At 41.7% G+C, this 25743-nt stretch overlaps 5 protein-coding genes across 9 annotated transcripts; 2 read left to right on the top strand and 3 right to left on the bottom strand.

Moving 5' to 3' along the window:
* Positions 1 to 829: 829 nt before the first annotated feature.
* LOC146665018 (ubiquitin-associated protein 1-like) lies at positions 830 to 4376 on the top strand. The gene is made up of 5 exons (XM_085412438.1): positions 830 to 967; positions 1480 to 2127; positions 2225 to 2395; positions 3897 to 3998; positions 4084 to 4376. Exons 1-5 carry the CDS (start codon positions 845 to 847, stop codon positions 4216 to 4218), a joined length of 1179 nt encoding a protein of 392 aa, XP_085268564.1. The 5' UTR covers positions 830 to 844; the 3' UTR covers positions 4219 to 4376.
* Positions 4377 to 4497: 121 nt separating this feature from the next.
* On the bottom strand, positions 4498 to 12065 carry LOC146665017 (protein regulator of cytokinesis 1-like). Of its 3 annotated transcripts, none has more exons than XM_085412396.1 (14): positions 11906 to 12065; positions 10930 to 11062; positions 10718 to 10840; positions 10372 to 10605; positions 10125 to 10295; positions 9892 to 10041; positions 9632 to 9779; positions 9398 to 9534; positions 9213 to 9308; positions 8287 to 8433; positions 8062 to 8172; positions 6370 to 6477; positions 5806 to 5982; positions 4498 to 4951 (listed from the first exon to the last, which is right to left on the bottom strand). In XM_085412396.1, exons 1-14 carry the CDS (start codon positions 11914 to 11916, stop codon positions 4880 to 4882), a joined length of 1818 nt encoding a protein of 605 aa, XP_085268522.1. In that variant the 5' UTR covers positions 11917 to 12065; the 3' UTR covers positions 4498 to 4879. The 3 variants fall into 3 exon arrangements, with proteins under 3 accessions (XP_085268522.1, XP_085268523.1, XP_085268524.1); XM_085412397.1 differs by having other exon boundaries at positions 5873 to 5982; XM_085412398.1 differs by lacking the exon at positions 5806 to 5982.
* A 596-nt stretch (positions 12066 to 12661) lies between these two features.
* On the bottom strand, positions 12662 to 15463 carry spi1a (Spi-1 proto-oncogene a). Of its 3 annotated transcripts, none has more exons than XM_085412427.1 (5): positions 15320 to 15463; positions 14782 to 14905; positions 14534 to 14706; positions 13337 to 13469; positions 12662 to 13236 (listed from the first exon to the last, which is right to left on the bottom strand). In XM_085412427.1, exons 1-5 carry the CDS (start codon positions 15344 to 15346, stop codon positions 12926 to 12928), a joined length of 768 nt encoding a protein of 255 aa, XP_085268553.1. In that variant the 5' UTR covers positions 15347 to 15463; the 3' UTR covers positions 12662 to 12925. The 3 variants fall into 3 exon arrangements, with proteins under 3 accessions (XP_085268553.1, XP_085268551.1, XP_085268552.1); XM_085412425.1 differs by having other exon boundaries at positions 12664 to 13236; positions 13337 to 13502; XM_085412426.1 differs by having other exon boundaries at positions 12665 to 13236; positions 13337 to 13502; positions 14782 to 14875.
* A 1061-nt stretch (positions 15464 to 16524) lies between these two features.
* Positions 16525 to 19269, top strand: tmem276a (transmembrane protein 276a). Its single transcript, XM_085412424.1, has 4 exons — positions 16525 to 17237; positions 17660 to 17773; positions 17874 to 18011; positions 18147 to 19269. The coding sequence occupies exons 1-4, from the start codon at positions 16835 to 16837 to the stop codon at positions 18392 to 18394; spliced, it is 903 nt and encodes a 300-aa protein (XP_085268550.1). The 5' UTR covers positions 16525 to 16834; the 3' UTR covers positions 18395 to 19269.
* A 4252-nt stretch (positions 19270 to 23521) lies between these two features.
* Positions 23522 to 24777, bottom strand: fibina (fin bud initiation factor a). Its single transcript, XM_085412429.1, has one exon. The coding sequence runs from the start codon at positions 24611 to 24613 to the stop codon at positions 23984 to 23986; it is 630 nt and encodes a 209-aa protein (XP_085268555.1). The 5' UTR covers positions 24614 to 24777; the 3' UTR covers positions 23522 to 23983.
* Positions 24778 to 25743: the final 966 nt, after the last annotated feature.

The raw sequence follows: 25743 nt of genomic DNA, 5'->3' as shown, positions 1-25743 counted from the left end.
GTTTCCTGATACCTCAGCATTTCCCTAATCCTCCTCCTAGTACACAGGAAAGTCACAAAGTGTCCGTACAAAGTCTTTAGTGTGGCCTTGAATACAGATGGAAAATGATACAATCTGCTGAAAGGGATAAAATAGTGAAGTTTTAATAATAATACTTATAAATGTTAGACAACTGTATTTGTTTTTCAAAATATATGTATAATATGTTTTGGTGTTACATGGTTTAATTTTGATATGTTTGTTTGATATATTTCTAATGGCTGTATGACTGTGGGATTAACCTCCTAGGACCTGGCGTCCACATATGTGGACATCACATTTTGGGTTATTTAGACCAACATACTCAATTTTGCTCTACAAGGGCCTGATATCCACTTACGAGGACATTATACTGCTACTGTTCTAAAATTTTAAACGAATATCTTCATTTGTGGCTCTTATTTTTCTAAAAACAAAAATAAGGTTAAAAAAAAGAAAATCTGGTAATTCTTTGTTTTTACATTCATCGGGCCCTAATATGCCCAAATATCAAAGAGAAATTAAAAATGCATGCCGTTTAAGAGTTCGGGTCTTAGGAGGTTAAAGCAGGCACCTGAGGTATTGGTAAACAAACTCAATGATGTCAGAGGCTTAGTGGCGAAGGGGTTTATCGCGTCTGCTGTCTGTGAGTCATTTACTCCAAACACTTGCCGATTGTTTCAGAGGACCGTGGACCTGGAAGAACATATCTGACCAAGGTAAAAATGTCAAAAGGTAAAACTTTCTTTTAAAACTTAAAGCTGAAGATACAGGAGATCTTCATGTCTTCTGATGCAGGTTGGTGATTTGAAACATTTTGGTGGTGATGAACATGCTGGAAGATGTCCCGTTTCAGACCGAGCTGGGTCCACTGGAGGAAGAAATGCAGCTGTTGCCTGCTCCGGACATTACTCTACCAGACTGCCGACAGATAATGAAGGAAACTGAGGTCAAACATTAAAAAAACATTTCAAAAAATTTCTCAATATAGAGCCTGTGTGTTCTTTCTTGTTCAGTATCTGCTTGCAATTTTACTTTCTCAGTTTAATTACTTTAAAATCCAGGGTTTGAGTTTTGGAGTTTAGCAAAGCTTTTTTTTTTTTCTTCATTTTAATGCACTTCTGAAGTTACAGATTCTAATAAGAGTTTAAACAGTGCTGAAGACAATGTTCTCCTGAAACAATATGCACACTGTAATGAAGGATTAAGTTCAAATAAAAAAGCTAGATTGGGCTTTTACTGTGAAGTTGAAAATGGTTTTTATTGCACCTTATTAACATTACTGGTATAGGTCTTTTTCCCCTGGAAGAAAAGCACAGGTTGTATGATAAAATTTGTATATTTAGGGTCATGTCCACACTTGAATACTACACAGTTATTACGGTTTTTAGTAACCTCCACACCTGTAAATGTCAGCTGTGGAAAAGGCTAATGCTCCAAATCTTTATAATTTTTCTGCAGTACGGATTCAACCTGGAGAGATGGATTTTAACTGGCCAGCAGCCAGTCTGCCAGGCTCCATCCTGCCCACCTTACTGGTTGATGTTCAGCAGCCCTAAGGAGAGTCACAGAGTCACTCCCAGGAGCAGCGATCAGTGGGTCCCCAACCCTCGGCCCCGCAGCCACAGCTTGAACTCTGCAGACGCTCACTGGCTGCGCCATCGCACCGTCAAGTTCCTCGTATCTGACTCTGATGATGAAGATGGTTATCATGAGGACAATGAAATGTCCTCTACTGAAGATGCCCCTCACCTCATCAATTGCAGGGAGCGGCCCCGGAGCGCTTCACTCAAAGGCCCAATCTCCAGAGTCAAAGACATGCACTTTGTTGCTTCCCCTCACAACTGTAAGACTGGCTCAGCTCAGTGTTTCAGAGGTCACAGGGGCACGTCTTCTCCCCAAGAGTGCAGACAGCCTCTGCGTGTGCTCGAGCAGCACAGATCACAGCAAGCCAGCCCGCTCCCTCAGGGCCAGAGGAACATCAAGAAGAGGCAGCGCTCTTCAGGCAGGAAGTTCTCCCAAAACACACCACCCGCTGGACCTTCCCCACCGAGGCAGCAACAACGACCCTCCTCTGCAGGGCCTGTTTTAAAAAACCGCAGAAAGAAGGTTGGTTTTTCTGAGAGCGTCACATAACAATATAATACTTGAAGCAGGTAAAGCTGTTTTCTATTATTTGTGCCTGGTCTTCCCTTGTCATCATCAGGTTCTGACGAGCGGTGTGTCTCGGGGGGTTTTCTTCGACTGTGCAGCAGAGCTTTTGACAGCCCTCAGCCAGGAAGAGAGAGAGTTACTTGAAACAATCACTGAGAAAGGCTACCCTTTAAGAACAGCTATTCTGGCGCTGCAGAAGACAGGCTATAGGAGCCCTGAAAAGGTACGTAACACACTGGGGCTAGAACATGCCGTTTAATGATTGCATTTTTCTACGAAACTGTGAACTCTTAAGTCTGACTGAGTAAATTCTGACTCGAAATTAAAACTTTTAGGATAGAGCGGCACAGTGATACAGTAGTTAGCACCAAGAAGGTTCAAATCTACTAGCCAGCTGGAGCCTTTTGTGTTGAGTTTACATGTTCTCCTGCCTGTGTGGGTTCTCTGGCTTCTTTGCACAGTCCAAATACCTGCATGTTGGGTTAATATGTGAATCTAAATTGGCCATAGGTGTGAAAGTGAGCATGAATGGTATCTGTCTCTTTGTTAGCCCAGCATCACAGTTATGAGTGGTGGGATAAGATATATGCTATTGTATTTTAATTAAAGACACTGGGCATCAAGTCTGGCCTCAGGTGCTCTTACTACTGAAAGGCCCCAAGGTATATGTCGAGTCCCCAATATGCTTCAATCAATCATTCAGTCCAGGTTTGGAGGACTGTGTGTTTAAAATCTGGAGGCAGAAGGGTATAAGTTAGTTGGGAGACCTCTATAGAGGGCTAGCTTGCCCCTTTCCAAAAATTACAGAAGACATTCAAGCTTTCCATTGAAAAACTGAAAGACGTGCGCAAACTTGAGACATGTATCCTTTTTAAAGATGAACAGAAGCCCAGCCACGCGGTCTTGGATGGTCTCCTGAAAATTAAGCTATTTTCCAAATGAGCTGTGTCTCAACTCTACAGCATCCAACCAAATGTAAATGATCCATCCTCAGTCATTCCAGGCAGATTGGCATGTAAAACTGGATTGGTAAACATTCACAGTATCTCTATAAATGCTCAGCACACCTCAATTCAAAGCTGTCCATACTTCTATCCAATTAGATTAAGTAAAATATTCAAAGGCACTTCACCTCTGTGTGTAAATTTTTGAACAGAGCAAGGAACCCTATCTAATGAGTTCAACAAGTTACAGTAACAGTTTATAGACGTTTTGGGGTAACTAATTTGAGTTTTTCCACCAAGGCATTAAATAGGGAACTCCTGGGGAACCAATCACCATGAAATTGGTGATCAAAATAAATCTTTATTCTATCCATTGTCCTGTGGATTAACAATATCACATTGTACTATGAATACTTATAACTCAAGTAATGCTTTTTCTGAGCCGCCACCAATGGCCTGTTTGTTTTGTATAAATGCGTTTTTTAAGTATTTAAAAACCAATACACACATACTTAAAAAAAAAAAAAAAAAAAAAAAAGTAATGGCATCAGAAGAGGTTAAAGAAAATACAGCAATCACAATTATCCCTCACCTAATTTGCAATACTTGGCAAACCAATGTTTTTCTAATGCATTACCGGTAAACATAAAACACATCTGTAAAGTAATAGTATGTCGGTCAAGCTATATCCTGTATTCACATTCCCAAACGTTAATGAATAGACTTCATAAAATTGTACACAGAAATGGATAAAATTCATGCTTTTTCTGCTATCGACAGGTGTTAAAATATCTGGTTACCTGTGATCGTCTGTGTCAGCTGGGTTATGACCAAGCACAGGTGGAAGAGGCTTTGGAGATGTTTCAGAACTGTGAAAGCAAGGTAAATCCAGTTTTTCCAAGTCAGCACCTGTCACACACTATTGTACCTTGACGTGAAGGAGCAAAACAATATCTTCTTTTTCCAGGCTGCTGAGTTCCTACGCCTGTTGGCTCAGTTTAACGAGATGGGCTTCCAGCAAAGCGCAATCAAAGAAGTGCTGCTTGTTAATGAAAATCACCGTGAGAGGGCTCTTGAGGAGCTCATGACACGCATGGCTTAAATAAGTCATCACATTTCCAGTGAAAAGAAGGGAAGGACTTTTACATCCACTCACTAGAAGAGCACTCGTGAGAGCTCAGTTCCTCCAGACCAGTCCCCTACCTATAGTTTTATAGAAAGAACAATACTTTACAATTACAATGATAACTCTGGCAAGGATTTACCTCTGGCTGAAATCAAATACTGCGTTTTGGCTTACACTCAGCTGAAGTAAAACCATGTTCAGCTGAAAAATTAGGGGCAGGAATGATGGGAAAAATAATAGCCACAGAGAACAAACTGCTTTTAAAACGTTTATTTACAGGTTAAAGAAAAGAATAAAACCACCCTATGTTTGGTTTCTGATAAGCAAAATTAGCTGTCAATCCAGCTCGAAAAAGAAAATCATGGTGCCACTTTCCAATTTAGTAAAACAGTAGTGCCGTAGATAACAGATAATATTTAATCTAAGCCAAAATAGGATCAAATAAAAAGACATCGTAAAACTTTTAAAATGCCAGAGAAATGCAAAGAGCAGAGGAAACCCTGGAAAAAATTCTAATAAAGAGAAATGTTGACAAAATATTTACAGTTTTTTGTAAGAAGTTCCCTCTTGTTCATTGTGTCACCAAACTACCCCTGAGGTGGGCGACCCTCTGTGCCAGAGCAGCTCTGTTGAACCATCACTGATGACTGACAGTCGAGTTCAGCAGTCCTGACTTTACATTCGATTTAGAAGACTTCGTGAGGTCCCTCTGTAAGAAACAGTCCAAATTAATGTTTTCATATTTAAAAAAAAAAAAAAAGAAGAAAAAAAAAAGATCAAAGGTAAAATATTTGTGTATCAACATGGTTTTCTCACATGACAAATTAAGTAGATGTATTCACTTTGGAAACCTTTAACCTCATGATGACCAGATTTGAGTCATGTGGTGGAAAGTTTTAGCTGCAGCTCAGACAAATAAGTCATTGAAACTTTGGCATGACAGGATTTTTTTATTTTTTATTTATTAGTTATAGCACAGGGCCGTAGCCATTTCAATATTTTTTTCATAAGACCTAGTGTACTTTGACTTTTTAAATTTATACATTCATTGTAGACAGATTCTTTTGGCTGTCCCTTTATTAACAGGGGGTTGCCTCAGTGGATGAATCAGTAACTTTGATTGTATGCCGGCTGCCCCTTCTGACGCAATCCCCCTGCCCGCTCTCCCAGTGGATGTGTCAAACACTATATGTATACTTATATGTAAAAGGTGGTGGTTCGTGTAAATCTCAATACAAATAATCAACATTTTCTATATATTAATTACTGCTGACTGTATGACGAAATTTGGAATAAATGTATTCAAACATTAAAAGATGGCAGACAGCTTTGTTTCTTAAAGTCTTGTCATCATGTTATAAATGATTTTTGTAGCTTTTTCTTTGCATCACAACTGCATAATGTGGGAATTTCATCTGCATTATAAAATACATGTACACCCACATAGCAAGAAATTAAATAAGTTGTACATTTGGTGGTAAACTTAAACTGTGAGCCAAATGTTTAGTCTTACAATAATCTTTACCACTGAGTTGACTAAACAGATGTAAAAACCCCATTTACCGCAAATTCCGAATAGGAGCCAGCAATAGAGTTAAAGGTGAAGGTGTGATCTTGAGTATCCTGAGACCTTAGTGGTGTGCCACTTGGAGTGTTTCTATTAAGGTGGGAGATATTTTCCTTGTTTCGCTCTAGCGCACGGGGTGCCTTTCCATGTCCAGGGGTTCGCAGGCCAAGACCCTACAATGAGACCAACTAGAATGATGATGTGTTTTGGCAAGCCCTTTCATTTTAAAGACTATATAGGACATTATGACAGATGAGCACTTTCACCGTGTCCAATATCTTGACATACAAAATAATGCATTTGATATTATGTATATTTATCTTAGTTAACGACACTGGACTTGACTAGTTGGGTAGAATGATTATCAGTGTCAACGTCTGCATCATATTCAGAGCACACTAAACTCAAACGTTGACCAACATTGAGTCTAGATACAAACTAATGTAAGAGGTTTTACAGTTTCAATATGAAAATAATGATGATCAAACCTGTCTAAGATACTGAACAAGCCAATCTAATCCTGATGGTTTGACTGTCAAAAACAACATGAAGCACAATACCTTGCTAGCAGACAACGGTGGTTTCTGGGTGGACGACAGGCACATGGTCCCACTGAGGCCTGAACTAAGGAAGCTGGTTGGAGTGGAGAAAGTTGAGGTGCCATTGAGCTGAGTGGACAGGGCACACAGGCGTTTCAGTCAGTGCTCACATTTGACATTAACACAGTTACAGAAAAACCACAGAAATATTTTTCTTCTTCAGCTCTCAGCGAAGGCGGTCGCACTTTTCTCCTCTCCTCCTCACCCTTATCTTCCCTACTTAGCCTATGTCCTTGTCTTGTGTGCATTACTTTCCCTGGAATAGCCTCACACTGTCGTTCTCTAAAACCTAAAAGAGAATTATGGATTTGATCAACTGGTCTCTGAATGCTATTGACACCCTTTTCTCAACGAGAAATCTGGGCTCGGGAGAGCCTGAGTGCCCTGGAGGGACTTTCCCTGCCGGATACACGATGGACGGGTGGCAGAACTGGAGGATCATGTGCCTGGCGGGACTGTCTATCGAGGACGCTGAAGATATCCATCTATTCGGAACCGTGATAACAGGGTTCATGCTGATCGGAGTTGGCTTAGCCCTGGTTTATTGGAGAAATAAGAGAGCGGAACCGGCTGTTCAAACCCCCCCCCCCAAGGCTGCCCGCTGGAATCGAAATGGAACGAGGCGCAACCTCTCACAACGAACGTAATATGGTCAACACCTTGGAGACGCTTGCAGCTGCTGTGAAGGCTCAAACAACACCATTGAGCGTATGGGGGGAAACATCAGAGAGAGGCCTGCTCAAAATGAGACCCTTGAGTGACAGTTGGAAAACATCGCGGAACGGATCACTGCAGTTGTGAGGTCTCAGAATCAAAAGAATGATAACACCATGGAACAGAAGTTTGATACCATCATGGGGAGGCTCGCGACTCTCCAACGGGAGATTGAGAGACCAGCGTCGGAGTGAGAGCAGCCTGAAAATTCTCCTGGGCTGCTCGCATGGAAATTAACAAAATCAACATGAACATTGCGGATCCCCATCACGGCGCCAGCTGCAGGCCCAAGGCTGGAGCCGAACAATCACTCCCTGATAACGACTGTGTTACGGCTATTCTTCCCATCCCATGCAAGGACACCTGGATTGGCTGGAGGACTGTTTACTTAGCCTGATAGGCCGAAGGACACTGTCTCAGCTGAACTATGGACACGCACACACATACACTTGCACTGATAGGCACTCACTCATCCCCCCTCCCTTTCCAACGCCTTGTTTCCTGCGAGGGAACACGGCGGGTCTGTGTGCCGCGCTGGAATGGTAGCGCTGTGCAGGGTGGCTGCTGTGTTCGCTTCGGATTACTCCTCACCCCCCACCCACCCCTGTGGCTTGTCATGTCTTCACAATGTTGTGCTGTGGACATTTATGTGCTTTTTTGTGCAGAGGAGTTTTTTTGTTTCCTGTTCTCATGCTGTCCTACCATGGAAGCACAGCATGAGTAGGGGTCTCTTTTTTCCCCTCTTGTACTTTCCCCACTGTAGTGTACATTTCAATGTTTTTTTCTCTGATTCTACCAATCTCCGACCTGTATCCCCATGTAATGTTTGTGCTATATGTGTAAGGTCGGGGGGGTCCCATTTCACTGCAGGGCAACCTGCATGTGACGAATAAAGCTTTGATTGATTGAGAAAAACCACAGAAATATCTACCCATTTACCTTTTTCATTTTTCCAGGTGTTGGAGTCCCTCCTATCCGCCTTTTAGACGGGGTTTTCACCATCGTTCCATACAGCATTTCCTCTTGCATCTGCTTAGTTTTCTTCATTTGCTATTTTCCAAAGAACAATGCATTTAAAGAAAAAAAAAAAATGCACTGGCAAAACTACTGCTACAGGGAAGTGAAAGTCACGACAGAGTGTGTCACAGCAATAACCTCACATACCCTTTCAAGCTTCTCCTTCTCCTTTTCATTGTGGTGTTGATCCCACTGCTGCTGCACATAATCGAGGAATTTCTGTCCATTCACCAGAAAATCTTTGCCATGCTCCTGCTCCCAAACGTCGATTTGGGCTTTCAGACTCTTTTCCAACTGAAAACAAGCATAAGTTTTTATGTTGTCACAAAAAGGGGCCTTATCACACTTACTTCTCTTATATGTACACTTTAAAAAACAAACAGACACCACTGTGAAACAATACCAATACTTAATAATGAGGAGGGAGTCTAATGTGAGAAAAATCCCTGTGAGCCAAAACTCAAGGCTTCAAACTGCACTCAACTGGTTTTTTAAAGACCGTGTGGGCCTGAAGTAAGGTAGGAAAGATTACATCCAGTCATCACGGACATAATGTCAGAGTAATTTTGAGCATTTAATGATTTGCTCTGAACTGTTCTTTTTCCAGAGAAAATCCCAAAGCAGTTGAACTCACACGATATACAGTTGACCATAGATTGCAAGGCAGAAATGCAGGGCCACCCACCAGAGGCCCTTTGCTGCATGTGTCCCCTGACTAGGCTATCTAAATAAAGCCCATTTTGAACAGCAAAATGCGCATTTTTGGATTAGTAGAGCTCAGCCGATTCCCTTTTAACAGCTTCTGCACTGACAGTGGACTTTCAGATTACATCAATTTCTGAAATGCTTTTGATGAACAGACATATGCACCTGAACCAGAGAGTGACAGTCATTTAATATCCCCATCTGTTGGACAAAACCTGCAATACAGCAATGGAGTTTTTCTTCATCTCCTTTTATTTGCCAATTCATCCAATATGACATCTTTGAAATGTCTTCTAAGAGAATATCTTACAGGCTGGCATCTGCTTACAGTAATGCTATTTTTACTGAAGCAGCATAGAAATTCTCACCTTAGGCAAACTTTTCTGCAGGTCAGTTCTCTGCTTCTCTTCTTTCAGAAGGTTCCCACCCCTGTTGTTGAATCTTGAAGGGTCATTAGCCTTTTTCTAAAAGGGGAAGCATACAGCCACATGTCACCATGCCCAGAGATAAGCATTTTAAAAGCTTCCACAAAAAACTTAGAGACAGCACTCACGTCAAGCTCCAAGTACAACGTCCAGTTGTCCTGCCATTTAGTGACTCCCTCAAAGAGATCTTTGTGGTCCTCATAACACTTCTTCAAGGTCGTGATCTTAGCCTCATGTAGATTGAGGAGCTCTTCTGTGAAATCATCTGAGTAAAGAAAAGATGTACCAGAACAGTAACGCCCTCTGTGACCTTTGGTGCATATGTTTGAAATAAAGCAGTTGTTATTAAAACAGACATTCACCATCATGGAATGGAGCAAAAGCTTGTTGCTGTTCGGGGCTGTAGAAACATTTATTCCATAGGAGGGCGATCTCTGCTCGGATGGCCTCAATGACACTTTGCATGCTCTGCATTTTCAGCACCTCTAGACGCTGGACCTCAGCCTGGAGCTAGAAACACAGGATACACATTATCAGAACCTTTTACGAGGGCTTAGAGGATCTGGGTGGAAAGTAAACAGACACATTATTTAAAATTATAAATCAAAAGGTAGGTTTGTACCGCTTCCATGTTTCTTTTCTTTGTGTTGATCATATGCTCTGAGAAAATTTCCCTGTCCTCTTGGGGAATCTGAAGCCGTTCCCAGAGCTCCTGGATCTTAGTGCGGTAACCTGAACAAAGGAGCTCATTCTCAGCCTTGCGGTTTTGCAACTGGAAGAAGAAGAAATCACCCACGTTATTCTATGCAATACCATAGACGGATCATATTAGAAAAGGAAAGATCACAAACTCACTTGACCGAGGAGGAGTTTGAGAGCAGCAATGTTGTCATTCGACAGGCAAAATGCCTCTTCATCCTCACAAATCACATCAGTCTCAAAACTCGTCTCTGGCTGCTGCTCCAGATCATCCATGCATACAATGATCTCCTTTTTGATGCTCACAAATTCCTTGCGACGATGCTCCTGCAGTGACGAGACAGGTTACAAACCAAAAGCAAAAACTGTAATATTAAAGAAACAAACAGAAAATCAAAAACACCTTCTCTTTGGTGAGATCATCAACGTAGGCCCGATAGCTCTCTAGCTGTGTCAATGATGGAACAGAGTCCTGGTTGATGCAAAATGGGGTAGTGCACATAACATCACACAGCTCTCGGTCTTTGACAACGAGGCCTTTAAGCTCTTCCATTCTTTGCTTTTTGTGCTCCTTCATCACCTCCAGATGTGTGCGGCAGTTCTTCTCCATCTGCAACATGCTGCAGCCATCCTCCTCCTGCAAAGAAATCCAAAAGGTAAGGCCTAACACAGATCGTCTTGTTGGTTATAAAAAAAACAAAAAAAAACAAAAAAAAAAACACTCAGACACACTTCTCAAATGTAAATACCTCAAAAGGGGCCATCTGAAGCTCACTATACAAAATACTGAGTTCCTTGCGACAAGACTCTATACTTTTGAGTACTCTCTTCTTGAGCTCCTCTTCTTCTGCAATCATGAGGTCCAGCAAACCCTGAAGGCAAGAAAAACCAAAGAGGCAATTGTATGATTAGTCCTACAAGGCCAAAAGGTACCATAATGTACACCAGTGTCAGAACTCACTTTAATGTGCTTGTGAACATCATTGGTTCTTTGTAGGCGCTGCTCTTCAGGAATCCCTATCTCTTCCCAAATATCCTGCAACCTGACCAGGGCTCTGTTCAGGTAGGCAACAGACTCAGCAGCGTGGACTTCACTGGAAGAGAACCAGATCCTCAAGTTTGTTAAGATACACTTTACCACAAAAGTTGAGCAATTCCTTTGTTGCAGCAGTTCAAAAATAAGCTAAATACAAAAAACAAACAAAAAACATAACAAAATGGCATAAAAAAGTAGAAAGGTATACATTTCAATGAAATAAAATACAACATGACAACGCAATACAAGTAAAATTTTAATTTCATGAAGTAAAAATAAAGTTCAAGAGCTCATCAAACGGAAAAACGTATCCGCTCACAGGTTCAGGGTAACCGAGTGTAAAGTGTGGTGGATACTGTAATAAAATAAGCTGGTGTACACAGAGGTTACGGGTGTGTATTCGGGGCTAACAATCAAATCAGACAGGTTTCACTGGGTTTTTCCTGACTCAAAGTGGCCCTCGGGGTGGGTGGGGGGGCGGCCTGTACGTTAGCAGGACTTTGATATTTTAACTAGTGTTTCAATTACTCAAAATGTAAACAAAAAAGTATATTATTTTATACTACAGTAAGCCAGGGATTTTAAAACCAGACAGGAAACAGCTGTGTTAGCACCCGCAAAACCAGACGCAACAGCCCTTCCACCATCGACCGAGCAAACTAACATTTAAATAGTTGCAGACGGCGTAGCATATCCGTGGTATCCCTAATCCTGAACAATATGAGTGACCAAAAAAACCCAAATAGTAATGACAGCATAACCTAACGACTGCTCCGTCTCAATGTGTGAAACAGGCTGTGCGACCTTTCTCACAATTAACATTAAATGCTAAAGCTAATCAGCAAGTTTAGAACACAACTTACATAAACCGCTAAGAATTATATTTATATTCAGTACTAACCTCACTCTCATTTCGCCACCGCAGACAATTGAAATGTTTTAAAAAGAATCGTCCTGTTCCTGCAGACGGTCTTTTGACTCCTCAAATAAAAAAATCTAGGTTAAAGTCAGTGTAGTTGCCCGACTGCCCGTTCGTTTGTCGAGTGCATTTGAAATTTGGACCGAAACAATGCTTGGACTCTGATTGGCCGGTGAAATGACGTAAGCGGAAATAGCTGTGGAGCGGAACCAGAGAACTTGTAAAATAAAAGCTTATGCTGTACGTGCAACTTCTCCCACTTGTCCAAACGCGGGGCTGCAGCAGTCTTCAGCAAGAGGTAAATGGGGATACATTGCTTTAATGATTCATACAAAAGTGTTTGAAATGTCTGCAACAAACAAAATAAAACAAAACAAAGAAAAATAAAAGTCCTTCCTCTTAAATAGCCAGGTATAAGGACTATACTGACGAGTGAAGAAAAAGTTTTGTCCAAGGAAGGACGTTACATAGGTACAGACTAAATACACCTTTATAATTTACTCGCAGGTCATTTCGTAGCAACTATTGTACTTAATCTTTTGCACGAAGAGTGTTGTTGCGACATCTATTTAATTTAATATTCTAATGAGTTCTCTATCTTTCCAGAGAGGGACAGCTCTATTCTGCCTTTTTAACAAGGCTAGGAAGATTTTTATTTTAAGGAGTAAAACACATTTTTTGTTTGTTCAAAGACAGACCCAGTTCATTTGAATAATTTGACAAAAATAGCAGAGCATTATATTTATTTACAGCATTCAGAAAATTACAATATGCATTTTTAAAACATTTATTTGCAGCTGTCACTGATCTTTTACTCTTAGTTTTGTTCTTATTCACCCATAATTTGAGTTTAAAATTAAGCTGTTTATATAGACATTAGCAAATGTCACAGATTACAAATAAATAAGGAAGGAAACATGGTAGAAAAACAAACTGAAATTGTAAATCTACAGACAAAATTTGAGTAGTTTAGCATGATTAAAGACAGCGTTTGTTCCCTTGTCATTGAGGGTACTGACGTGAATATAAGTTTCTCAACACATTCTCACTGAACTGGTAGGTTAGCTTCTTCTTCACTTTTTTAATCTCTCCGGTTTTACCATAGTTTCTCAGAGCTCGAGCCATTTTCTGGTAGGTCATTTTTTTGCGGTTTCCTTTCTGAATACCCCAGTGGTTCGCCAGGGCTTCCTTGTGTTTGGTGGAGAACTGGAAGATGCCCTTGTCCTGGTCCACCCACCAGATACTCTCACTCATGTCGCCGTTTCTTAGCATGTCCAGGAGGAACTGGTACAGACGGATTTTCTTCTTGTTGTCTGGAGTGGAAAGTATAAGAATTGCTAAAGCAATTTTATTCAGTTTACAAGGTTTATGACTGAATGTAAGAAAAAAAAAAAGAGGTTTGAAAATACCCACTAGTGTCTCTCCTGAAGGAAGAAGGGTTATGACCTTCATATTCATCCTCGCCCTCTGATACCTCAAGCGGTGGACTGATTCCTCTCTGGTCCTCCTCTGAGTAGTACTGTCCAGGTGAGGCCGAAGGCGGGTACTGGTAGCACAGGGGTGAGGTGTAATATGGGATCTTTAGGGGAAATTTAAAGCATGTTTATGCACAGAAGTGACAGACCGGGCAACATTTTTTGTTTTGCAGTTATTCATCACCTGACATTTTCATTTAAACTCAGTCATTGTGTTAAAAGAGGAAGTTGCCGTGCCAGAATTAGAATTCAGTGCTCAGCAGTACCCAACAGTGCAGATGACATTTCAGAGGAAATATCCCAGACTGTCCACATCATGTGCTGTATTTGTGTAGATAAAATCACATTATAATCTTCTAAATCCCCGATTCAGTTCACAGCAGCACAGTTTGTTTTCATTTCTTGGCAGCAGTTGAATGATTCTGAAAGTCAGGAGCACGTACAGTTTATATACACAGTTATGTGTGAAATGGCTAATCCATTTGTTGATTAATCTGTCAACTAAATATGTTCATTACAAGTGTGTAGTAGAAAAATACCAAATATTGTCTGGTCTTCTTGGCCTGTGATTCTGCTTGGAGTATAGAAAATTGTTATAGGCAATTTTCTGACATTATGTAGGCTTCATAGTGAACGTGACCCTTACATGAGGAACATTTTAATGTCAAATGAATCAGAGTAAAGTCAAATAATTTACTGTTACTTCAGACATGGCTGTGTTCAAGACAGTGAGAATAATTACCAAAGCTTTAGGGTTTTTTTTGTTTTTTTTCTGAGTTTCTTTTAATGTTTGAGGTCTTTTTAAAGACTCCAGTAAATGTATTCTCCCTCAGGGAAGAAATAATGAGCAATCAGACTGATGTGAGTCACGCAGTGTAGTAACAGTTGAGTAAATGTTTTTTTCATCACTGCCTAACATCACTGCTACATGTTAATACCTCAATCACAGTAAAACAAATTAAAAAAACAACAACCCGGCAGTACACTTAAAAGGATTTTTCTACTTTAGAATAGTAGCTTGGGCAGTGAGTGTATCCTAATAGAAGGGGGTTCGTTACTTGTCAGGCCACTTGTCAGTAATTCCAATCACATCAATGGAAACTGTGTTTTTTCAAGCTACCATACATGGACTTACTTGTGGTGATGCAGACAGAGGAACGAGTGGAGGATCAAGTTGGAGGTACAGTGACTCACTGCCATAGCGGTAGGGTGGTATCAGCTGTGGGGGAGACACGGCCTGAAGCTCCGTGAGGGGATTCTCAAAGTCTGACGCCTGGACCCGCTCAGATTGGAAGGTCCATCTACGTTCTGAAAAGTGACCGAGGTTTAAGCACATGGCCGTATGATGAGTCACCTTCTAACACTGAAATCCAGTCTACTAACCATCGCAAATCTCCCCCACGCCGGTGAGGTAAGGGTACAGCTCCACAGACGGTCGATAGTTCTCTGCCTCATTTGCAATAACCTCCTCTGAAGCCTTTTGGGGGGGAAATATGAGATGTTGTTTCTGAAAAATTAAAAGTTTGAGTCTCTTTGTCTTTCCAAAATGTTTTCAGATATGATTTTAGAAGAACATAAAACAGACAAAACAATCAAATCAGCTGAATAAAGCAGGAGTGCAGATTATATACTGGACTTTACCATATGTTAACGGTTAAAATGCAGTGAAATAAGTATATCCTGTTTAAACACAAACAAAAATCATCTTTGCAGACATTAATAACAAATAAAGTACCACCTCCAGTGTCTTAAAGCTCTACTTTGGTCACTAGAATAACCTTCAAAGGTAACTGAAAACTCAATCTAACAGAAACCCACATGGAAAACAAAATACCTTCACGATGTCGCAAACTGAAATCAAAGCCTTATCTCCTGGTGTATGACATATACATGGTAAAAAAATCAAAAGAGATCCACTTACAGATGATATAACATAGCCATCCATCATGTAAACAAGGCTTCATGAGCTTCTTGGTTCTTTAAGCTTGTGGTAATTTTTAACTTTTTCTTATTGCTTCACCGATAAATACGGAGTGTCGCCAGGCACTGACTGCAGCACGCAAATGGGAACTGAAAGTGAGAAATAAGCTGGAACATATACAGTCTGCATTCATATCCAGTTGCTAGGTTCATATGGTGAGTTAGTTCCTGATGGCCATACACCATGTTTACATGCATGCATTAAAAGTCTAAAGCCCAGTGTGCTTTTTTTGTGTGTTATAGCACACTCTGAGTGCAAAACATCTCCACATGTCTGTGAAAACATTCACACCCTTAAAGAAGACGCAGTGAGAGGAGAAGGTTATCACATATTAAATGACGAGCCCTTCCCTGCTTCAACTCTTCTCTCTCATCAGTTCAACTGATGTGATTAGAGAGACATTAACTCTAATCTTTGCACTCATTCCTAACATGATTAAACTTAAAGATAATGCAACACTTATTTCATTTAACACATAATTGAAGAGGAAAGCAGGCTTTATGAGATTCTAACTCTCAATTACAATGAGTATGGTTTATTCACACAGGAATTTTTTAATCGCTACTGCAGGCAGCAGTCGAAACCAAAAGTGAAGTTTGGACCAGCCTTGTTCCTCTTTTTGTTTGGCATTATGGTTTCAATTGAGGAAGTTCTGACCATGAGATGAAACCAGTGAAAAAAAGACGGAAAGAGCTGGACTCACTTTGTCCCTGTAACTTGTCTACGTTTTTATACATACAACACTGAGATTTTTATAACCACCTTCTGACTTTTTTTTTCTGGCATGGAGGTGGATTTTTATGACTTCTTTTAAAATAATCGAATGAGTCAAACATTATTACGCTGTGCTTTGACATCTTTGCCTCTGTTTAATGGAAACTTACCAGAGGCAGTCTGCTGGCTGTGATGAAACTGTTTCCTGTGAGCACACCACAGGGAGAAAAGCAGGTTGTTTGTCTGCATTTTTGTGTTTCACGGAACACATCAGCTGAGGTGCCTTGAGACATGGTCTATTAAAAGACGGCAAAGGTTCCTTTATTTTGTTTAACCCCAGAAAATCGTGTTTATGACGACTGCAAACCGTGACCCACGGTGCGTAAAGTGCAGGTCTGGGGCTTCTCGTGCTTTCAAATATTTGCTCTGTCTCCATCTACTGGAAAGAAACGTTGAACTGGCCAGTATCTAGGCTAGACTGAGTTCAGAGGCATAGAGGAGACAACCAAAATAGCACATCGAGGCCCAAATCTATTTATCCTCCGCCCCCGAATATGGCTCTTTTAGGGGATGCTTGACAAATTAGAGAAATGAGGGCTTCGCCGATTGATCAGCATTTCCGATTTCCAAGTATTGCCAAATTTCCTCCCCACCTTAGACACTGACATCAGCAGCAGCCAGGAGCGGAGTCCTGCTGTCCCGTGGAAATATCACGGCACAGAGGCGAGATACGCATGGAACATGGCTGCTATGAGGACTTTAACCGTGGCAGGTCTGTTTTTGGCTTTTTGCGCTTTGGGACTGATCGCGGTGGCGATCAGCACCGACAACTGGTACGAGACTGACGCCAGGAGGCACCGGGAACGCTGCAAGAATTACTCAAACAAAAGAAACGACCCCGGCTACATTTACATCTCCAACAACAACCTTCCGCTTCGGATGCTGCCAAAGGAGAAAAACGTTGAAAGAAAGGGCTCCAGTGTCAGCGGCGAAATGCTGCTGCGGGCTAAGCGGCACTTCTTGCCTCCTGCCCCGGCAATGGAGTCTCTCTGCAGTCGGCATTTCAACTCCACCGTCACCGGACTGTGGAGGAAGTGCCACAGAGAAGGGTTTGACTTGGAGACGGAGGATTTGATCTTTAAAGGTTTGGTGTCGGGCTTCGTGTTTTTGTGCTGTAACGTGTTTGTTTCGGAAGCTTTGTGTCGAGTGACAGGCGCTGTCGGTAACAATACTTTGTGCACGAATGCGCTATCCAAGGTGCTGATGCTGCGCAAAGACCCTCGAGGCCTACGCAGTATCGCACGGAGTACAGTTACAATGCGATCGACGTGCTGTTTTTTTCTCTCGCCCCAGCACAAAAGGGCAGCCTGTAGTAACAGAAGCCTCGGGATGCGTACAATAAGCTACTCCACAGTGGTGTGGGTGGATGGGCGGGCGGTGGTGGAGTGGGGGCTGGGTGCGTATTTTTGGGAGGTGGGGGGTGGCAGGAGCGAGCCTTGTGATATCCTCTTCATCTCGTCTCAGTGCTAATGTGAGACATCCTTTTTGTGTTGTTTACATCCACAGGATTGGTTCCACGCTGCACACCAATAAAATACTACTACTCATCATCAGAGCTCCCCAGAAATCTGCCAATCAATCTGACGAAGACAATAAGGCAGGATGAGTGGCACGCGCTTCGTGAGTTACCTTTTTTTAATCTGATGAATTAATGTAGAAAAACTGAGCACGCCCCCTGACATACACGGTGTTTTCTGCTGTGCCTTTTTTTTTTTTGCAGATCTCCAGAGGATGACTGCCAGTTTCATAGGAATGGCCATATCCATCATCATGTTCGGCTGGATCATAGGCGCTCTGGGCTGCTGTCAAGACCACGATCTGATGCAGTATGTCGCCGGACTTCTCTTCCTCATGGGAGGTAAGAAGTTCTTTACATAAAGAGCACTGCCCCGACTCACCGCAGAGGGGCGGTGTGGTCTTTATTAACCGTGGCGCATCAAAACGGGGGGATCAAATCGGGTTGCTGACTTGTTTCATCCTCGCTCTCTGGCAGGGACGTGCTGCATAATCTCCCTTTGCACGTGTGTGGCCGGAATCAACTTTGAACTATCCCGCTATCCGCGCTACATGTTTGGCATACCAGAGGACATCAGTCATGGTTACGGCTGGTCCATGTTTTGTGCGTGGGGTGGACTGGGCCTCACGTTGCTGGCTGGCTTCCTGTGCACACTCGCTCCCTCCCTCTACCCCCCACAGGCCAGTGCGGTGCACAAGCCCAGACAGGAGAACGGCTGTGTGTGACAGGCCGCGGGCATACCAAACAGACACCTGTCTCATCTGTGAAACAGTGACGAGCCCTGTTCCAGAGACAGCTTCACCCAGGGACTCAGAGAGAAGAGAAAGCCTTCACTTAGCCAGGCACAGAGAAAGCATGGGACACTTGCTCGCACTCACATGGGAAATGATAAAGAGGTGACATTTGACTGAAGACGGTTTCAGTTCCTCTGGTGCTTTTTGATTTTTTTCTTCTGTCCCTCTTTATGAATAAACTGTTGAGTGTCATTGCTTGCTCTTCAAGAGGAGAATATAACAATTTCTTCTTGTAAAATCTGCTAGTTTGAGAAGAAAAACAGAATAAAAAAGAGAAAAAGATGCACTGGCAGGAGGTCAATAGCACAACTTTCAAATGGGAACTGAAGATCAAACCATGGACTTGTAATTCACATTTCAAAGGGCAACTGTGTATCATTATGTACCCATTCAAAACAAGATATGTACATGTACTTTATGAATTGTATGTATGCAGATGCATTTGTGTTTATTCAAGGAAAAAAAATAATGAGCATTAGACCAAACTGTGTTTGAGGGAAGTGTTTTGTTGTTCTTGAGGTCTTACCCCTGTCGGAATATTTTTGAAAAATAAAAGAGCCATGCAAAAGTATTTTTTTCCCTCCCCCCTCATGTAATGCACTGAACAGACATCATATAAAAAGAAACAAAAGCAAAAAAAACCTTTGTGGTTGTCTTATGTCTTAACATGTGTTCACTGTTATGCCAGCAGGCAGAAGAGGCCTGCTAACCGAGTCAAGGCGTTTACAGCATTGTTTTAAAACTGCAGCTGAATTTATTTCTCTTGGTGTTGGAGCTGCTTGCAGGCCACCGTTTTATGCAACCACTTCTAAATGCTTAAATGTGCAAATGTCAGTGGCCAAAATGTGCGTCAGTGACCAAAACTGAGTGACAAAACTGACAGAAATAAATCAGTCCAAATTTAATAGAACATGAAAGTGAAGTAATTTTTTTTCCGCCTGCACGCTTCAGTGGAAATTCAATCTATGTTTATAAACAGCAGGGCCACATAAAATGAGGAATGTCCGGATAACTTCATCCAAAGCTCTCGGATCACAACATGCTGACAATTCACAGATTAACACACTGATGTTGCTGATAATTTTTCAAGGTGTTTTTTTTTTCATGCGTACTAGTTTTAAGAAAAAAAATTAATCGTTCTGACAGCTAATTCAAATATTGGCTTCACTCATTTCCTGAACTTTTGCTGCTCATCGGTGCTATTCTGTTGCTCAGATTGTGGCAATCTTCATCTGCAGTCTTCAAATAAATCCCTGTTGTTGATTAGGCACAGTGTTTGTTTACTTAAGTCACTGGAGATTTAAGTAAACAGACACTCTCCATCATAAATGAACAAAATATATTCAGTGATAAAATCATTTGCCAGAGGATGCACAGACTCTCTTAGTGGACCGTTAATTCATTGCAAAGAGCTCCTTTTTATTCCGTTAACAGCCCCTGGAAACATGAAAACATTTTTCATGTAAACAAACAGTAGTCCTCTGTTGTAAATGTATCTAACTGTTCAAACGAATTGTGAAGACTGGTTTGTTTTGCAGTGTTACAGTGTCTGGTATCAATGATACAAAGGACTGTGTGGTTAATGAGGAGGAATCATACATGTCCTACATGTGCCCACATCATTAAAAAGTCATCCGGTGCTGTAGGTGGTCTAATTATGCTACATACCCATGGCTTGTTGGCCAAAGTGCATTCAATTGCTTGAACTTTAAGTATGCTTTGCATTAAAAACCCCAACCCCAACAGTGACTAATACCATGTCAGATAAGTGGAGTAAAAAGCGTGTATGCTTTTCTCTATATAAGGTCAAATGGGACTCTGTGGAGTCTTGTGAAAAGAAAAGCTAAATGCAGCCCATGATTCAGTAGCTTGTAGCCAACTTTTCTTTACAGCGTGGCTTCAGTTCACTGAGGGACTCATTTATGCACAGCTCTCTTAAGGTCCTATCACAGCATTTCAAACAGGTCTGGACTTTGGGCCATTGCAACATCTTTGTTCAGCCATTCTGTTGAAGATTTGCTGCTGCGTTTGGGACCATCGACCTGTTACATAATGCAGTTTTACACCAAGCTTTAACTGTCAGACAGATGGCTTCACATTTGACTATACAGAAGAGTTCATTGTTGACTCATGACTGCAAAACAAGCCTAAATCATCACTTTTCCACCACCGTGCTTGACAGTTAGTATTAAGTGTTCGCTCCAGGATGAGTGCTGTGTATTATGGCCAAGCATCTCCACTTTGGTCCTGTCTGTCCAAAGGAAATTGTTCCAGAAGCCTTTTGTTTTGTTCAGATGCAGTTTTGCAATCCAAAGCTGTGCCGTCATGTTTTTTTCAGAGAGAAGAGGCTTTCTCCTGGCAACCATTCCAAACAAACCACATTTGTTTTCCTGATTGTGATATTCATGAACTTTTACATTTAACATGCTAACTGAGGCCTGCAGAGTCTGAGATGTACCTCTTGTTTTGTTTTTGGCAGTTTCTCCGAGCATTGCACAGTCTGAGCTTGAAGTGTCTTGAAAGCTTTCCACGTGTGAATAATCTTCCTCACTGCACAATGATGAACTTCAAATTGTTTGGAAATGGCCTCATAACTCATCTCAAATTGATGGGCAGGAACAGTTCTTGGTATTCCATTAACACCCACCTGAATGCTGCAGACATCAAACTGCCAAAACATCTGGTTTTACAAGGGTGCTCACACATACAGATGATTAATTAATCAAGTGTAATCAAGTAATTAGTAGCACCTCACTGTGCCTTACTCTTTGAATTTCAGTGGAAGCAGTAAGAGTGTACTTAGTTTTCCATAGGCCTGGATGCTGAAAGTATCAAGGACTATTTACTAAAGTACAGTTTGAAGGCCATTGTACTTAAATGTTGGTATTTTATTCGGGTTTATACTAAAATATATTTTTGAAAAAAATATTGTACTTTCCATTTCTCATCAATTAAGTAATGACTTTACAAATATAAAAAAATAAGACAGACTGATATACATAAATAGTTATAGTTGATCACCAGCTACTATAGAGTAAGGAATCAACTTTTCCACTTACAGCAAAGTAATGCTTTTTCATTGCAATTAAGCAGTGAAAGAGGTCATCCGTCCCTTCCGAATGGGCTATTCTGCATTTTGTTTTCTTTAACAATACTTCCTATACTAAAATTAATTTTAAATGTAGGATTTTTGCTTACATCCCTGCATACCACACTGGTATAAGTGTTTCTTTTTTACTGAAGTTAAAGCTCTCACTTCTTTTCGTCTTTGACTTAGTTATGTTGTCTTGTTACATCAGCAACATTTGTTAAGGATGTAAATTAATTCTGCTCCTGAGTATGTGAAAGGGGGGGGGGTTGGCCTTCAACACAGCAATCTGAAAAAAAGTCTTATCTCAAGGTTCACTTTCCTGCTCTTTCAAGAGCTTTCATGGTCTTTAGCAGAAGGCAGACTTTGCTCAGTGGGAAATTTCTCTGTTGTCATGGAGCTGGTCCACTGAGATGTGTTAAAAAACTTGAGAAGTTAAACAGTATCTCTATTTTTATTGAACAAGAGCTCCTTAAAAGAGCGTCAGATGCAGTTGAATCATATTAAAACGATCAGTCGTTTCATTGCAGTAATAATAACGGTAAGACTAGTAGCAGATGGAGCACTTAACAAATCTCTCCTTTCTAACAATAGCACCCCAGAGGCCTGTCATTTTCGGGTCAGAGTAGTTTCAGGTCGACTGTGGTCTGCATTCTTGACCTTTCTTTCTTTTTCTTAAGGAGAATAAATTCTTCAACAGCATGCTTAACGCTCGGGCAGTCGTGCCTCTAAGCAGCGTGGATCTGAATCTAATCTTGCGGGAAAAAAATATTTTCCTATAGGTGGATTTATATCAGAGCCAAAAAAGACAAATTAACTATGATGGGCAGGTTGCTTATGAGAGGTTTTGCGAATAGCTCCACTTTTACTAACACAGTGGAAATTTTGTCCAAATATTTTAATCAAATCTTGGAGCCCTGTACTGTGCCCCTGGAAATTAAGAGCTGTATAGACATATAGGGTTTCTCAGGAGCTCCTGCAGCTCTGGGTTTTTGCTGTGCTGGTCTGCACTGTGCTAAGAAAGAAAGAGCTGTTTTTTTAAAAAGGGGTCCCTCAGGGGAAGCTGGACTGTGAGGAAAACCAGACAGAGGAAATCACACCCAGTTGCGCCCATTGCAGCCCATCTGGCTCACTCACATCTGCATAGACATCATCTCTGTTAACAAAAAAAAGTAAGAAAGAAAAAAAGTGGGCATGCTTGTAGCTGTTACTTTGTGGTTGTTGCAGACGTTGGCTGGAATAAGAACATTTTACGGTAGTCAGAGAAAGAAAATACAGAGATTACCACCAAAGGCATTTGTGATATTAAATCCAAGGCACTTCAAATGAAGACTGCCTAACAGATGTGTTTATGTGTGACCCTGTTAGCCAGGGTTAATGCTTATTTTGGAAATTCAAAACAATTTTCCATCCATAAACAGTGTCTCTGAAATAAACTCAAGAGCAAAACAGGGCTTTTTTTATAGGCATATAAACAACTTGCCAGTTAAAAGCCTATTTTTAGTAAAAATGACATAATCCAAAACAGCTCAGAGTTTAAACACAGTAACATCTCATGTCAACCTCGAACTGCGTGGATTATGACAGACAAAAGACTAGATAATGATGACAGTGACGGCCTTTGAAGAAGCATATTTCATACTCGAGCAGATTACTTCCAGATGGAAGTGGGAGGCAGTGACAGACTTCAGACGCCAATTAACCACGGCCACTTGAAGGGACAGTCGAGCCTGCCACTTGTAGTGCCAACAGCAAACACGGTGATGTCAAGACATGAGGGAGGAGGAGGGTCACATGAAAGTGATGAAAGTGAAAAAAATTACAATTTCAAAGATTTCGAGTTCTTATTGCACATCGCAAATTTTAAAGGATGGGAGACGTCTCACATTGAAAAAGAAAATACCTGAAAGTCCTGATGTGGTGAGAAGAATGAAGAACATTTTGTCTTGCTTGAAAGAAAGGGAGAAATATCAGATATTTAATATTTATTTGATCAGTTATGACAACCTAACAGCGTGAACAGCATAGTTAAAATCATACAGAGTTACATATTTTACTGACAATAAATCCATGTTGGGGGAGGGGGGGGGGGTTGTTTTCACACTCTCTCTTCTGGATAAGATTTCTCCTCTGGGGTGGCACTGAGGGTTCCTTGCAGACATAACTTATGTCCACATTTCTTTGTTCCCTCCTGATTCAGAGGAATGTGCTAATATTTCTGTTAGAGCTCCTTCAGTGACACAGCTCCAAGGAATGGGAACAACCAAAGGTCAGAGAAGTTCAAATGCTTAAGAAGGATATTCATAAGCCACAATAAACTTTCCAGTTGGTTAATGAACTGGAGCGTCCTCGCTCTTTCTTTTTCCTCAGTCTCTCGCTCTCTCTTTCATACACACATACACAAACACACACTTAAAGCTCCCACAGCCCCACTAAGAACCAGCATTAAGATACTCAGTCTTTAGGCGGCTCAGCCTGGTACCGTGACTGCGAATGATGAGAGACAGCAGCTCATGTTTATCTTTCAGGCCCAGCGAGATGTCGGTGGTTTCCTTCAGTGCGTCCCTAACGTCACCCACTTGCTTCACCACATGCCCGTTCAGCTGTTGCTCTTCCCTTAGCTCAGTCTCTTGACTTTGTTTAAACTTCACCTCCAGCTCCACCAGGGACTTGTCCACGTTTGAAAAAGCCTCGCCGATCTGGGAGATCTCCCGCCGGAGGAACTTTCCGTAGCTGTCCTCTCCGTCCAGATCCTGGGCCACAGTCCGGCCGATGCCCTCGAGCAGGCGCGCCGAGTCCTCCGCCTGCAGCTTCGTGAGGACGAAGTCCTCCCTCACTACAGAGTCACTGTCCTCTAAGGCCGCGCATGGATACACGTCTGAAAATTTAAACAGCATCTGGCACTTCTCGGGATCTTCTGTCTCCTCGTAATCTCCATCCGGGACGAAGAAGTGATGGAAAGTGCCATTGGAGATCTCGGGCTGCAGGGGCCCAGTGTAGACTGCCGAGCAAATTGGCAGAGATGTGACGATGATGAGCAGCAGTGGGACGGGATCCATCATGCACCTCCTCTCTCTCTCCAGCGAACAGCATCTGGACTGGCAGCCGGATTCAGCGCGCAGTTTTCATCCCGACTCATATTACACAGTCCCCCGTCACCTAAAAGGCGCAGACTGCCTGTTTTAAGGCAGAAGGGGCCCTCTGCGGTGGCTCCAGGGTCAGGCAAAGCGCGCAGCACCAGTGCAGAGTCATGCGGCTGATCTTTGAGCGTCTGTGTTTCCGACCGCAGAATTTTAAGGCATGGTTCACAGCAGAAAAATATCTTTGGGTGGAAAATAAGCATTCCGTCAGTCATATCTAGAATAAGTGGTTTTTCTACAGCGTGTTTTGTGCATTATGCTCTATGATTTACAAATATAACCTCGTATTTAACAGTTATTTGCAATCGATCATGTATCAGCAGTCTGGTTTGCATTTTCATTCCCCCCCCCCCCCCCCCCCTTTTTGTTACAATCAGAAACCTTGCTAGACACTTTTCTGGGCATATTTGCACTTTTAGGTAGAACATTTGCACACTGAGAAGCATAAACTTACACACGAGAACCATTAACCATTTATTGATTTGATATTGATCCTTTTAATGCTCTTCTCTCAGGCCCTTGAGCCGCTACTAAGTGCATAGTGAACAGACGCTTTAAGATAAAGAGACAGCATTGGCCATAAATGTAAGTGATTGTCATATGATTAGAAAAGGGTGCAGGTAAGTGTATTTATGCAGCTCTTGTGAAGAGCAGTGCTTATTTCAATACAAGTGCATTCCCACTGTTTGCTTTTTGTCCTTTGTGGGGCGTTTTGTGGGCCTGAACATGATTTAAAGGGTCCAGGAAACAACAAGAGCAAGATTTTTGTGGGGAAAGTTGCATGTGATGTTTAGGTGTTTAGCTGGTTTTTACACGGATATAATACAGACACAGTTTTTTGTGGCAGCTGTTGGTAATAAGCCATAACATGCAAAATTGTTACATGTCTTAATTGCCTTTTTGGAAGCATGGAAACATCCATGGCATATAATAAGCAAAGCGTGGCTCACCAGCAAGAGGGTACAAAGTGCTTCCTTCTACATTCACAGTGACACTGTGCTGCTGAGAAATTGTGGGTTTTGGGATTCAGATGGATGTGACTTTGACATTTA

Source organism: Rhamphochromis longiceps, linkage group LG7 (assembly GCF_057381845.1).
Source record: "Rhamphochromis longiceps isolate RC_006_pf linkage group LG7, R_longiceps_female_GT1.1, whole genome shotgun sequence".
NCBI classification, from domain to species: Eukaryota; Metazoa; Chordata; class Actinopteri; order Cichliformes; family Cichlidae; genus Rhamphochromis; species Rhamphochromis longiceps.
Note: the sequence above shows the minus strand (reverse complement) of the source record. Positions and strands in the feature narration are given on the sequence as shown.

What these genes read in the sequence shown, in the direction of transcription:
- spi1a (XM_085412425.1), bottom strand. Translation starts at nt 15,346, where the DNA reads ATGATGGATGGCTATGTTATATCATCT. An exon ending in ATGGCTATGTTATATCATCT is followed by an intron (nt 14,906 to 15,319) that starts GTAAGTGGATCT and finishes TTAATTTTTCAG; the next exon opens with AAACAACATCTCATATTTCC. An exon ending in TTCCTTCAGGAGAGACACTA is followed by an intron (nt 13,237 to 13,336) that starts GTGGGTATTTTC and finishes TTTCCACTCCAG; the next exon opens with ACAACAAGAAGAAAATCCGT.
- LOC146665017 (XM_085412396.1), bottom strand. An exon ending in ATGATCTCACCAAAGAGAAG is followed by an intron (nt 10,296 to 10,371) that starts GTGTTTTTGATT and finishes TCGTCACTGCAG; the next exon opens with GAGCATCGTCGCAAGGAATT. An exon ending in AGAAAAGAAACATGGAAGCG is followed by an intron (nt 9,780 to 9,891) that starts GTACAAACCTAC and finishes CTGTGTTTCTAG; the next exon opens with CTCCAGGCTGAGGTCCAGCG.
- tmem276a (XM_085412424.1), top strand. Translation starts at nt 16,835, where the DNA reads ATGGCTGCTATGAGGACTTTAACCGTGGCAGGTCTGTTTTTGGCTTTT. An exon ending in GGAGGATTTGATCTTTAAAG is followed by an intron (nt 17,238 to 17,659) that starts GTTTGGTGTCGG and finishes TTACATCCACAG; the next exon opens with GATTGGTTCCACGCTGCACA. An exon ending in GGATGAGTGGCACGCGCTTC is followed by an intron (nt 17,774 to 17,873) that starts GTGAGTTACCTT and finishes TTTTTTTTGCAG; the next exon opens with ATCTCCAGAGGATGACTGCC.
- LOC146665018 (XM_085412438.1), top strand. Translation starts at nt 845, where the DNA reads ATGAACATGCTGGAAGATGTCCCGTTTCAGACCGAGCTGGGTCCACTG. An exon ending in TAAAAAACCGCAGAAAGAAG is followed by an intron (nt 2,128 to 2,224) that starts GTTGGTTTTTCT and finishes TGTCATCATCAG; the next exon opens with GTTCTGACGAGCGGTGTGTC. An exon ending in TTCAGAACTGTGAAAGCAAG is followed by an intron (nt 3,999 to 4,083) that starts GTAAATCCAGTT and finishes TTCTTTTTCCAG; the next exon opens with GCTGCTGAGTTCCTACGCCT.
- fibina (XM_085412429.1), bottom strand. Translation starts at nt 24,613, where the DNA reads ATGATGGATCCCGTCCCACTGCTGCTCATCATCGTCACATCTCTGCCA.